General features: G+C 42.5%; 1 protein-coding gene across 1 annotated transcript in view; it reads left to right on the top strand.

Moving 5' to 3' along the window:
• tacr1a (tachykinin receptor 1a) overlaps positions 1–14,164 on the top strand; it is a 53,665-nt gene extending 39,501 nt beyond the window's left edge. Inside the window, exons 3-5 of the mRNA XM_084025939.1 lie at positions 3,481–3,631; positions 6,798–6,994; positions 12,422–14,164. Coding sequence (XP_083882065.1) covers positions 3,481–3,631; positions 6,798–6,994; positions 12,422–12,767 — 694 coding nt within the window. The 3' untranslated portion in view covers positions 12,768–14,164. The remainder of the gene's footprint in view (positions 1–3,480; positions 3,632–6,797; positions 6,995–12,421) is intronic.
• Positions 14,165–14,372: the final 208 nt, after the last annotated feature.

Below are 14,372 nucleotides of genomic sequence, written 5' to 3'. Positions count from 1 at the left end.
AATGTTCAAGCTGTATGCGCATTCTCTGTCTCTTCTTCTCCGTTTTGGGTGTATTTTTGTAGCAGAAACAGCACCACAGCCTTGAATATGTACTACAGCATTACTACAGCATGCTGAGTTGTTTACAATGGATTCATTAGGACGCAGATTTGTTGAAAGGTTGTTTTGGTACGTGTGGACATGGCCTTAATTAAACAATTAAACAAACACAAAATACTGTAAATGTTGGGGAGCAGGGCCCGATCTCACAGTCACATGACATGGCTGACTCTCAAAGGAAGAAAGGAAGGTTGCTTATGACAACGTCTTTAAATAAAAACAAGACGGAGAGAGCTGAGAATAGCATGCACGTTTGAAGCGTCATCGCCTTCTTTTAGGTATTAAGACACCTTCCTTCTCCTCCTCCACTGTCTTCAGGTCGCTACAACTGTTAAAGCCAATTTCACACCACTCCGACAACAAATCTGGTGAAGGATAAATTTAATCTGGTTACCACATTTTCCAAAAATGGAGCTTGTGTTCAGCAAACAACAGATGTAATGCACAGTATGTTGTCTACCATGTGCATACAAATACCTTTCCTGCTAGTAATTGGATTATAGCAGCTTCCATTTTCTCAGATTTGATTTTCCTCTGCCTCATGGTTAACGTTAACACGCCACGTGTAACCTGCTGCAGGTGTTGTCTTTAGTTAGTATACTTTAAATAGTGTTACATCGCATCAGTGTGGCAAAATGCCTGGCGTCTTGGTTTAATTAAAGACAAGTTTAGATTTTGCCGTGTTTCTGTTCTTCACTCACACTGTAAGAAAGTTTACAGACATGTCTTTTAACCCTAAAACTGCATCTGTACCGTTCACAGACACTTAAGATAAGTTACACTCTCAATTACACTTTCAAACTTTAGAGTTAAAAAATGGATCTGCAAAATAGTCCTGGCATATTAGAACGTCAAGGGTTCACACAGGTTAACAAAAGCTGAACATCTGTTTCCAACTAAAACGATACTGAGCTAAAGTTAAATCCATAACATAAATCACTTAAGATGAGCATTCTTTTTTCAATTCTACTGAAGTGTGAGGAAAGTTTCTTCAAGTCTGAAAACCAATTAAAAGTTTTCATAGGGCTAGTCAAGGTTATGCTCCCACAATTTAATGTGTAATTAAAAAATATGGGTAAACCTGTAAGATATCAAAATACAGAAAATGCCATCATATTAAGATGGTACACTGGCTCATTTTTACTCATATGGACCTTTCCAGAGTGCACATGAAAAGAGAGGGTGGGAGAAGCACAGGTGTTACTATTAACATGAACCATGTCCCTTGCCAGTGAGCCGACAGGCACAGCCATGATCAGAGCAAAACCGCAATTACATGGCCGTTTGAAGCAGACTGAGTATGTGGCCGAACTGTGACAAAACGAAGAATACTCACGAGCGTGCGTGTTTAAAATAAAAGTTGCATTTTGTGTTTTGATGTATGATACTAGCCCACAGCTGAAAACATTCAAACTAATTGCAGAAGGTGAAGAGACAGCTCAGGACAGATGGTGTTAAATTAAACCTCAAAATAAAATGTGTTTATTTGTGAATTTTTACAGTGTAATAGTTTTACCCAATTGTTGTTGCACTTTCTAAAGCCTCCAGGGCAGGCCTACTTACACCTTTATCATAATACATAATGTCTATGCATTATGAAATCCCTGCATAGCTCTACCCTTGAGATGACTTAGGCAGGTAGTGTTTTTGAATTCTAATAAGTGTTGTGATTGGCCAAGGATATAGGCAGAAATCCAGGATGATGCAGCAGTGGTAGGAGAATAAAGTTAGGCAGATATAACAATTTGGCCAAAAAATTACTTAGGCAATTATGCTATGAGGCTCACAATTTGTAACCAGCACAAACCAAACTATGCATATTAATGCAAAAATATTGCAGACCTAATTTGAATTTTGGCTGTCATTGCATTGAATTGCATTTAAAAATGTACGGCTCAGTTAGGCAGGCTAGTCTGCAAAAATCTAAATCTCAAAAGTCCTCAGGCCAAAGATTAAACCTGCCTGAAATATCAGCTATCTCAGCTGTGTTCTCCATTGACTGGGTAACACATCTTTTGCAGTGTATCTGTATGTGTGGGTGTCAATGTGTGGTCACTTATACTCCGATGAAAGCTCCTGTGATCAGAAGGTATTCAGTGGGATTAACATAATTGTAGGTAATTGCTAATAAAATGGCCTGTGAGTCTCATCTGCAGTCTTCACGGACTGTGTGGATGCTGGAGTCAGGGGTCTCCCCTCACTGAACATATTTAAATGCCACATCGAACTCGTTCCACACGGCTGATAGGGATATAATACAATTTGCCACATTTTAATGGACATAAATGCACACACACACACACACACACACACACACACACACACTTACATAACAACCTCCATTAACCTGCACACACGCTTAACAGGGAATCAACAGGATCAAACAGTGCGGCTGTGATCAATTACCAAATCATTAGCTAAATACTGAAACTGTCATAATGTATTATTTCATTAAGGGTTTAAACTCTTTGGACAGTTATTGGAGCAGAAGTCTAACTTATGCCCCTCATGTCTTTAATTTTGTTATAAAGCCAAACTATATATCAGTCTTCTGGCAAACATACTAATGATGATTGATTCACCACTCAATATCAATAAGTAACTTTTACTGCTTTACTGCCTCAGTGTTTCAGAGTTAGGGTGAATTAGGAGGCATAAAAACAATGATTCTCTCTCCCCTCATTAGATGTCAATAATTGATTGGACACTGCAGCTGATCAGACTAATCTGATACATCTCAACATCACTGGAGTTTCATACCAGAGTCAAGAGAGATAACTGATTGACGGGTATCAAGTTCTAGAGAGTCTCATTTCGGCGTACGCCAACCTCAAAAACAAGCACACTCTCTCTTCACAAGGAACACCTTTCCCTTGGCTGCATCCCATTGGTCAAATGTTCTCTGGCTGACTCTGATTGAACTTTGTAACCAGTAAGCGGTAAAAAAAAACAACAAAAAAAAAACAACATATGTATTTACACAAGTCAGGTGGAACTTTGAGCCAATCGTCTACCTCCTCTATACTTTAGTTCCGCCCTCTGAGCTGTCGATCACAACAGAGCCAAGAGAGCCGTTGAGCCAAATGGTATCACCAGTGACAGTTGAGTCAAAAGAAATGAAGGAGATAAGGAGGTAACAAATGTACAAAGGAGAAAAACCGAAATGGGATAGAGCTGAAAAAATGGCCTCGCTTGTCCCTACCATGCTACTAATACAGTTAGCTACTAAGATGACTTTAATGCTTAGCTGTACAGTTCACCTTGAATTATTGAAGCTCACTTAGTTAACAGCTTCACTCCAGAATCCAGATGGATCGGGGTTTAACTTGTTTCTTCATTTAATATGATTTAAATGTGATTAAGATGTATGTCTTGTTGTAGGTACCACGTGTGCGTCGCCATCCTGATCTACTTCCTTCCTCTCTTGGTGATGGGTTGTGCTTATCTGGTGGTGGGAATGACCCTCTGGGCCAGCGAAATCCCCGGAGACTCTTCTGACCGCTACAAGGAGCAGCTGACCGCCAAACGCAAGGTAACCTGCACTTTAGACCTACCTACAGTTTTTGGATTAGAGACTAGATTCATCGACATTATGCAGCCCTGAACAGGATGGGGCAGCAATGTTCATGTCTGCCTGCATTATTCCACCAGTGATGAAAGTATCATCACAGCACCTCTCTCCTTTCATCCTCTCGTGGTTTCCCAGCCTACCTGTTGTCTCTTCAACCCACCACAGTCTCTTAATCTTCTGACACCTGTCAGGTTTGTTCACTCTCTGTTCAGTGAAGCAGCTTCTTAGACAATACACTCCAAATGAAAGACTTGCTTTTCCTACCCCACATCATAAAATGAGTATCCTACACACGGCATATTTACGAAGGTGTTTCTGCACCGATGTGATCGCTCCCTGCAGCTTTGTCTATGAACATATTGGATAGATTATTTTCAAGTACTGCATTAAATTCTATTTAATTTAAGCTCTCTATATTTTAGACTTCTCATTCACTTCATGTCTTGCTTTGATTAATCATTTTAATAACCCATCCGGTGGTGACGGTGTTCTATGCATGACAATGTGGGTCGATCAGTGTGTTCCACCAGGAAATGTATTGAAATGACTTTGATAATGAAGTTGACATTTATGGCTTTGAGTGAAATATCTCAAGGCATTGTCATGAAATGTGGTAGATATCGTGGCTCCGTCATGATGAATTATATTGTCATTTCTGTGATCCTCTGATTTGTCATTGACTGGCATCGTCTGGTCAAAACTTCAACCTCTAGGATCAAATAACTGCGATATCAACGACAATCCAATCACCCTCTGCTGTATATTGCGTGTTTAGTGTTAATTAGCAAATGTTAGTATGCCATGTGTCTTCTCCTGTCACCATATACCAGGGGTCATCTACTGCATTTGGCCAGAATTTATTTAGGCCTAATTAGCCTATAATTGTTTAATATTTTCACTGTTCATCACAATTATTCCTACTTGCATGAGCCTATATCAGTGTGAATACAGACTCTTAAACACATGGGAAATTCATTATAATATTCTCAGCCCTCTGCCAAGGAAGCATGTGAAGATGAGGAGCGATGGTTAGAATCTGTAGTCATGGAAATATAATTGCAGAATTGAGAATAATTCATGAATTACAGCTTGTACTCATTTATACAGGGCAGGCACAATGGACGGACTAAAATACACACGTCAAGGCACACTGTAGTGTAGCTGAAGCACAATACGTTTTTTATTCAGTATCATCTACAATTTAATGTCGTTACAAACACAGCAGTGAACTGTCCGGTTGTTTTTTTACTTTTGTTTCTGTTCATCAACTCATTCGGGTGATGATGTCATGAATTAAATGTTTTTTTGCTGTTAAAAGTGTATTGACAGAAAAGGGTGAGGGAAGTTAATCACCTCTGGTAAGCGGTGATGGCAGATATACATTATGTAAGAATGAAAGGAACGGTACTCACTGCTGTTGTCAATATGGAGGCAATTAGTGTAAATATACCATCCATCCATCCATCCATCCATTGTCTACCGCTTATCCTGTCTTCAGGGTCGCGGGGGGGGGGGGGGGCTGCTATCATTAGGCGAAGGCAGGGTTCACCCTGGACAGGACGCCAGTCTATCGCAGGGCTAGTGTAAATATACTATTTTCATACATGTGTCTCAATCACTCTGCTCTCGTCTCCTGACATGTTTCCTTCAGTGCAATGCATGATGGTCTATAATGCTTGGTTAGTGACCATCAGTTGTACACTACTTTACAACACTATAGGACTATACAGTGATTTTGTGGCCAGGCAAGCTTTGGCAGGTCGTGTGTCCCGCGGGCAGACAGTTGATGATCACTGTTGTTGAGGCATCGACCGCTGTCTCAACAACAGGTCGGTCAGCACCTACACACACACAAATTACTCATTACTCATGATGGAGACTTGTATGGGAGAAAACTGAATTCGTGACATTTCTTGTTAGCTATGGAGAACAGAAATCTTAGCATTTTAAAATGAATAAACTGCAAACACAAAAACTTTCAGTCGTCCTTATTGACTGTACAAATCTCATGATCGTGTTACATTGCAGGACACCAGTCGACCTCCTGGTGAGGCAGCCGCACGGACCTGAAACATCCAGCCGTGTCCATCATTTTCAATCCATTGCCAGTACGCTCTGCCTTTTATTGACAGCACCAATGATGTGCCTGGGAGTATTAAATTTCCATTTGGACAGAATGGTCAAAGCTGCTGAGCTGTGGCTCGTTAAATAAAGGAGAAGTCCTCAGGGGAGACAATCAATGGAGTGCAGCATACCTCATCATCAAAAGACCACAGAACCAGGCTTTATGATCCTCTATGACAGTGGTCATTTCCCCCAGAGCTTTGTCCCCCCCCACTGCTCTCCTTGCTGTCAGTCTTGTGGGCGTGGCTACTCCCTCTCTCTCTCTTCTTCCCCTGTTCGCCGCCTAATGAGACTCACCTGCGACTCATCAGCCTCAGTTTCTGAGCTCCGGTTGCTGCAATCACTCTTCGCTGGACTAACCGTCCACTCAGTGGTACAGTGCACTCTCTCTCTCTCTCTCTCTCTCTCTCTCTGTGCAAGTTCTGACTCACTTTTGATGATCTTGGTTGTTGCTTGCCTCTGTTTTGATAATGACCTGTGCTCCGTTCGTCTACAGATCCCGTCTCCATCCACAGACTCGGCAACGTCCCTTCCTCCGACATCTCAGCTGGAACCCCTGGACGCCTCGAAAACCCCAACATCCCTATGCTTCGAAAAAATAAATCACTTCCTGTTTCATACAAAACAAAGTTTGTCTTTGTCTTTGGTCCAAACTCTTGGTAAAATCAACACCAAGCAGATAATGGACAATTCCTGCTTCAACATTGTCGAGGGAGATAGATGGTTTTCCTGCACAGGCTTTTCTATGTATTATAAATGAATTATGATGCACGTATTCTGTTGAACTTTTTTACAACAGGATCCTTCTACTGAGGTCGCTGGTGTTATGACAACCTGTAACATTTCCTACAGCCTGAAGGCTTTTTGTAATATTAAAAAAAAACACCGGAGGGGCTCATTTGTAATTCCCAGACCCGTCAGCCGTTCTGATCCATCGCCACTGGTGAAATCCAGAATGTACAGGGAAGCACAACTGAAGACGGTGCTGTCATGTGTCCAACAGGTGGTGAAGATGATGATCGTGGTGGTGTGTACGTTTGCCATCTGCTGGCTGCCCTACCACGTCTTCTTCCTGCTGCACCAGTTCTTCCCTGACATGTTTGAGGAAAGGTTCATCCAGCAGGTTTACCTGGCTATCATGTGGCTGGCTATGAGCTCCACCATGTACAACCCCATCATCTACTGCTGCCTCAACGACAGGTCAGTCAGCACCCACGCCCACAAATATACACCGTGTAATACACTAACTGTGTATTTTCAAAGATTTACTAGCAGGCATCCACTTACAGTATACTTTCTACTCCAATTGGAATATGTACATTTATAATCACTGTGTTGTTTTAGCAGAAATACTGTTCTCACGAATTACTTAATTTCGACATTTGTTAATATCCTTATTTATATAGCACTCATCGAAACCAAGTTACAAAGTGCTTTACGGAAAAAAAATACTAAATAAAAGTACTGAAAGAGCAACGTACACATTAAAATTGCATAACCTTCATAAAATTGAATGAAAGCTAAACTGAAGGAAGGCAGTGCGATAAAAGTATATTTTGAATTTAAATGTAAAAGAAGCCACCACTCAACCTGCCTTGTTTCCTCGGGCAGGGTGTTATCTCAAAGCTCTGCCAACATTAGTCTTCATTCGAGAGAATAGATATGAGGCCCCTGCTAGAGGATCCCAGCATGAGTGGGGTCATACAGGGATAAAAGATGTTGAAATATATTGAGGAGGCAGAGCATTTTGATACTGAGGTCATTTAAAGAGCTGTGTATTCTAATCACAAAACGTACTGTAAGTACTTCAACTAAACCCTCCTGCAGCATTAGTGGACGGTTTAGATGGACACAGGACTTTCGTCCATGATACTACAACTTTTTTTACAAGACCAATGGCAGCAGGGACAAAATACTTGCATCTTGGCACTAGTTTGGATGAAAAGTGGATCTAGCCGGCACTTGAAGTAAACATTTGTGTAGACAAACAAGATGGACAATAGCAGAGGTGGCAAAAGTACTCATATTCTGTACTTAAGTAGAAGTACAGATTCATGTGTAAAAGAATACTCTGGTAAAAGTAGAAGTACTGATTCAACTCCTTTACTCAAGTAAAAGTAAGAAAGTACAGGCTCCGAAATGTACTTTCAAAGTAAAAGTAAAAAGTAAAAATGAATTTTTGAATGCCAGCAGCTCGTGGTTTTTCGGTTGACACAGGACACAGCGCATACGCCATGAGTCCTTTTTGGAGCTGACAACAACGAATAACTAAATAGGGTCATGGACGGGGAATGTCTTGCTTCTCTGAATCTTCTGAAGCGTCGCCGTCGGCAATACTCCCGGACCCCGCTTTGCTTCCTTCCTCCATGTCACTGCTACAGTGCAAGTTCTCTACCGTCCCCTCACTCATTCGACTTCTTCCCGCGGTAACCTGTCCCCCCCCTCTTCTTCTCCCTCTTTACCTCTTGTGTTCGTCACGTCTTTTACATATGCTGTAACGAGTCTGTTTTTACGATGTAAGGAGTAGAAAGTACATATTTTTGTGTATAAATGTAGGGAGTAAAAGTAAAAAGTCACCAGAAAAATAAATACTCAAGTAAAGTACAGATACCTGAAAAATCGACTAAAGTACAGTAACGAAGTATTTGTCACCTCTGGACAATAGTGAGATTTAATCTGATCAGAGGTGTTTTTAATTAGTTTCAGTCTTAAATACTGAATGACTGAGAGCTGCTGCATTATGTTCTTGGGAAAACATGTATTACTTGTTTACCAGCTTAGGTACACTAATCAAACAACAACATCCCACTACTGCCTTAGTGACAAGCAGTTGACAACTATTCTCTGGAGAGAAACTCTCTGCACCTCAAAGACAACCGAAGTTAGAACAAACTTTAAAAACCATCTCTGAAACTGCCGAAATCCCACAGTGAACACCATCAAAACTGTGGCGTTTTGTCAACAAATATTAAAATAAAGTTGGTTAAAAAATAAAGGCAGATGGTGGACTCAATTATCTCCCATTGTCTCACATGATGGCAACCTGTTACTTGTTACTTTTCTATTTTGTACTTTTACTTTGTATTGAGGTTCACATTTGGGTGTTTTGCCTCCTATAATAGTCCTAGAAATGAAGATAGGTGGGTTGAGGTTGAGTCATTATTCTCGACAGGATGCCGGCAGGCTTTTGTCTCTATCAGCCCCGCAGATTTAAATTCAAATGTGTGACTGACGATGGCCCTCTTTGATTTTCAAGCAATCTCTTCTCATCTCTCTTCTGCTCTCAGCGGTTAAGGATTTTTCCTTTTCGCACTTCCTTCGCTCCTCTGTCTGCGTATTTCCTGAGATGGGCTCTTGAAAAAAAGCAAGCCACTTGATTGATTTCCTTTTTTTCAACCGCCCAGTGCTTTTGATCATTTTGTCATCTCTTGCTGTTTTGGTTAATGTCATGCTAAATATCACGCTGCTGGTAAAATTAGTGTTTCAATGAAGGTCAGCAGTAAATATCACATGCAACATTTAGTGTTAATTAACAGAATTATACACAGTCTTTGCCCTTTGCCTTTTTTACATTACATCTCTGTTAGCCCCTGTAGACCGACTGTATCAGTCTTCTGTCAAACTGTCTGTTACTCTGGTTCTAACATCAAGCTGGAGCATAATAAATTATCTTGTCAGAATGAGAAGCAGACTCGGACACATCATGTGTATGTATATACACTCAACAAAAATATAAACGCAACACTTTTGTTTTTGCTCCCATTTTTCATGAGATGGACTTAAAGATCTAAAATTCATTCCAGATACACAATATTACCATTTCTCTCAAACATTGTTCACAAATCAGTCTAAATGTGTGATAGTGAGCACTTCTGCTTTGCTGAGATAATCCATCCCACCTCACAGGTGTGCCACATCAAGATGCTGATCTGACATCATGATTAGTGCACAGGTGTGCCTTAGACTGTCCACAATAAAAGGCCACCCTGAAATGTGCATTTTTTTGCTTTATTGGGGGTCTGGGGACTCAGAACCAGTCAGTATCTGGTGTGACCACCATTTGCCTCATGCAGTGCAACACATCATCTTCGCATAGAGTTTATCAGATTGTCAATTGTTTCCTGTGGAATGTTGGTCCACTCCTCTTCAATGGCTGTGCGAAGTTGCTGGATATTAGTGGGAACCGGTACACGCTGTCGTATACGCCGGTCAAGCACATCCCAAACATGCTCAATGGGTGACATGTCCGGTGAGTATGCTGGCCATGCAAGAACTGGGACATTTTCAGCTTCCAAGAATTGTGTACAGATCCTTGCAACATGGGGCCATGCATTATCTTGCTGAAACATGAGGTGATGTTCATGGATGTATGGCACAACAATGGGCCTCAGGATCTCATCACGGTATCTCTGTGCATTCAAAATGCCATCAATAAAATGCACCTGTGTTCTTCGTCCATAACAGATGCCTGCCCATACCATAACCCCACCACCACCATGGGCCACTCGATCCACAACATTGATCAGCAAAGCGCTCACCCACACGACGCCACACACGCTGTCTGCCATCTGCCCTGAACAATGTAAACCGAGATTCATCCATGAAGAGAATACCTCTCCAACGTGCCAGACGCCATCGAATGTGAGCATTTGCCCACTCAAGTCTGTTACGGCGACGAGCTGGAGTCAGGTCAAGACCCCGATGAGGACGACGAGCATGCAGTTGAGCTTCCCTGAGACGGTTTCTGACAGTTTGTGCAGAAATTGTTTGGTTATGCAAACCAATTGTTTCAGCAGCTGTCTGAGTGGCTGGTCTCAGACGATCTTGGAGGTGAACCTGCTGGATGTGGAGGTCCTGGGCTGGTGTGGTTACACGTGGTCTGCGGTTGTGAGGCCGGTTGGATGTACTGCCATATTCTCTGAAACGCCTTTGGAGACGGCTTATGGTGGAGAAATGAACATTCAATGCACGAGCAACAGATCTGGTGTACATTCCTGCTGTCAGCATGCCAATTGCACGCTCCCTCAATGCTTGTGGCATCTGTGGCATTTTGCTGTGAGACAAAACTGCACATTTCAGAGTGGCCTTTTATTGTGGGCAGTATAAGGTACACCTGTGCACTAATCATGATGTCAGATCAGCATCTTGATGTGGCAGACCTGTGAGGTGGGATGGATTATCTCAGCAAAGCAGAAGTGCTCACTATCACACATTTAGACAGATTTGTGAACAATGTTTGAGAGAAATGGTAATATTGTGTATCTGGAATGAATTTTAGATCTTTAAGTCCATCTCATGAAAAATGGGAGCAAAAACAAAAGTGTTGCGTTTATATTTTTGTTGAGTGTATATATATATATATACACACACACAATATGCCAGGTAGTCTCAAATTGGATCCATATTGGCAAACTACTCTATAACATGTTCTTTAAGGATGAAAACAAAATAATATTATACATTTACTACCTTAATATTTCGATATCACTAATAATTTATGTAACGTATGAATGTATAAAGTAAGTTAACGTTAAGCAACATATCACTTATACTAACCTTGTGAGTTTGCCAAGATCATTGGCTAAATGTGCTAATGTTAGCACAACATGAGGACAGTATACATGAGAAAACCTATAAGGTGTTATGAATGGAAATTGTGTGGCTTATTCATAGTAACAGATCAGTAATGGTCTGACAGAGGCAGCGGCTGCTTTTCAAAGTGAACTGGGAAAAATAAACCCATATAATAGCGCTGCAGCGATGGCACTGGATGAAATGTTCACAATGTTTGCATCCTGCAGAAGCTGTCAATAATTTGGCTGAGGAGAGTGAATCATCGACTCGTCAGTCCGTTAAAATACCATCATGACTGGTTGTGTACTAATGCAAGATGATAACCAGTACGTCATGAATCATAATTAAAATGTGAATCATAACGCAGGAGTGATTTCAAAGAAGCCTTCCACTGTATGCACCCAAGCATAAGTAATCGCTGTGTTTTAATCACACCAGACTACCTAGCTGCTACATGCTCCACTATGTTCACCAGCTCATCTCCAAGGGTGTGCTGTTTGTGCTGGCCAGGTAGCGTACAGGGGTGTTATGGGCGTTTTTACCCTGAAGAGAGCTGCCTGCTGCATGTGGAGAGGAATATTCCACGCCACAAAACCGAAACAATTGGCTGAAAAACACCCTGAGAGCTGAGGGGGAACTGCCGAATCCAGTGATAACTCTTTGTGGGTTTGTCAGTACAAGCGACCCCCTTCACATTACTTGTAGGCATTTGATCTATTATTAATACAAAGATATGAATTACTGCAGCTTTCAAGTACACAGACAAAATGCCACATTCTTCTTCAAGTGAATGAGTTTAATTATCTTGCAACAAAACACCTTTAAATGAAGGCTTCCTTGCTCCGGTAATGCCAGAAGCTTATGATGGCTAATGTTAGCAAACTTAAGATAACAATTGCTATGTTACTGACATAGCCACAATGGCTGTTTAGCAAAAGTTACACAAGACTCTTTCCTTGCTGGGTATAGTTGAGCCTCTAAACTGACACCTCTTTTACATTATGTGCACATGAACCAAACTAGATGGGACTAATCTTTGCTTTTCTTGAACAGGTTCCGGGCTGGTTTTAAACAAGCCTTCCGCTTCTGTCCCTGCGTCCCTCAAGGCTCTTACGAGGGCCTGGAACTCAAGTCCACTCGCTACCTTCAGACCCATACAAGCGTTTACAAGGCCAGCCGGATGGAGACCACCGTGTCCACTGTTCTCCAGGTTGGGGATGACATAGAGCAGCCCAAGATCAAGGCGCCGGCGGGTCCACGGCCCGGTGTGACCGTGGCCGGGGCCAGACCGTACAGCTCCTCCCTGGACCTCACCTCCAATGGATCGTCATCCCGGAGCGTCTCCAAAACCGTATCAGAGACGTCCAGTTTCTACTCCAGTAACAACCTGCAGGAATAGACCTCAAACACAGACAGGGAGAGTCAGAGAGAGAGAGAGAGATAGTGAGTTGATTGATCACATCGTCTGTGTTCATGTGAAAGTCCAGCCTGAATGTGTGTCCGCCAGTGAGTTTTTAATGAAGACATTTCTAGTGTGTTCACTGGAATGTCGTGTTGCTCATAACTCTCTGTTCACTGAGCGCCGTCCTACCGCCCAACGCCGTCGTGTACAGTACTCATGCCGCTCACACTTAATGATCAACTCCCATTAGAAAGCTTCTTCATATATAAGAGCATTCCAGTTCAAAGGCTAAACCGAAGCAGACTCCAGCGCCTCCAATCTTCAGAGCCACTGCTTGTCACACCAGCCTTCTCTCGGTGCGGAGTGAAGATTCGCACATCCTCAATCACACATGCTGCGTGACTTCACATATCTATTTCGGAGCGGAGTTATGACAACACTGTAAACACAGCAGCTCCACCGTTTTGACAGAGTGTTCTTTGCGACGAGACTGGGTGTGGAGACCTCAACGCCTCTAATGGAGAAAACCTGCTCCTCCATCTCCCCGAGCAGGACTTCCTGAGCAATCCAGTGTGCGAGATGCGTGCCTGTCTGGCTGAAGGGCCGCTCGAACGATCCCCTGCAGACGTGCTGAATAGTTGGAGCAATCACCTGAAACGCGCCCCGGCTCAGCTTTCATCTGTCTAAACATCAGCTGGGAGCATCTCTGCACCGGAGAGGTGCTTCGACTGCTGACGCATTCACCTCAATCCCAGATTCAGTCCTCTGTGACGCCGCTAAGCCCGAGCAACAGTGGTGCGTAGACGAGAGGGATCGATCCCCAACGGAGGTCCCTACAGGATCAATACAGTTTCACTGTAATAACGTGGCCTCGGCTCCTGTCTGTAACTCACTCCGCCTTTATAACACACGTGAAACTGAGATGTGATGTGAATGCAAGGCACCACTTTCAAACTGGGAAATGTTTCCATGACTCTCATTAGGTGTCGCATTCTTCCACCTGGCAGCAGCGTGCACTCTGGCCGGACGTCGCGTCTAGAATGTGCTCAGTAGCTCTGTAATGTGCAGCGGTGTGCCTTGCTGCGTAGCATAATGTCTGTAAAAGGGCGAGGGGAGCAGAGACGCCACTCTCTCTGCTGGGGTCCAGGAAAAGGTTGGTTAGGTAACTGGAGCTACGGAAGCCCACAGGGACAAACTGTCTTAACCTCAATACACACACATACGACCGCTGTAAAAAATGACAGGTTTGGCATGTGTGAAGCTTGTCACACAATATTATCAGTCAAACTGCTAACAGTGGCAGATAGCTTTATTACTTTCAACAGATTTCATGATTATCAAACTTTCATGATTTCATGTTTGCAACGGTTTAATGGAAGGCAGAATATTCTTTACTACTAATATCTCCCCAAGATGTCAATGGTAAATGGACCCGTACATGTACATATTTTTGATGTGTTGCACAGGCTTTAACCACTCACATCTGACAAATAGTGAAGCTGTAGAATCCACATCCACAATGCAAGAAACAAACACAATGCATTATAATAAATCTTAGGCCGAGGATTCTAATCAGAAAATACCTACATTGGGTTTAAACAA

The sequence above is a fragment of the Eutrigla gurnardus genome, assembly GCF_963514095.1.
Source record: "Eutrigla gurnardus genome assembly, chromosome: 13".
NCBI lineage: Eukaryota > Metazoa > Chordata > Actinopteri > Perciformes > Triglidae > Eutrigla > Eutrigla gurnardus.
The sequence above is the reverse complement of the archived record's forward strand: the minus strand, read 5'-3'. Positions and strand labels throughout refer to the sequence as shown.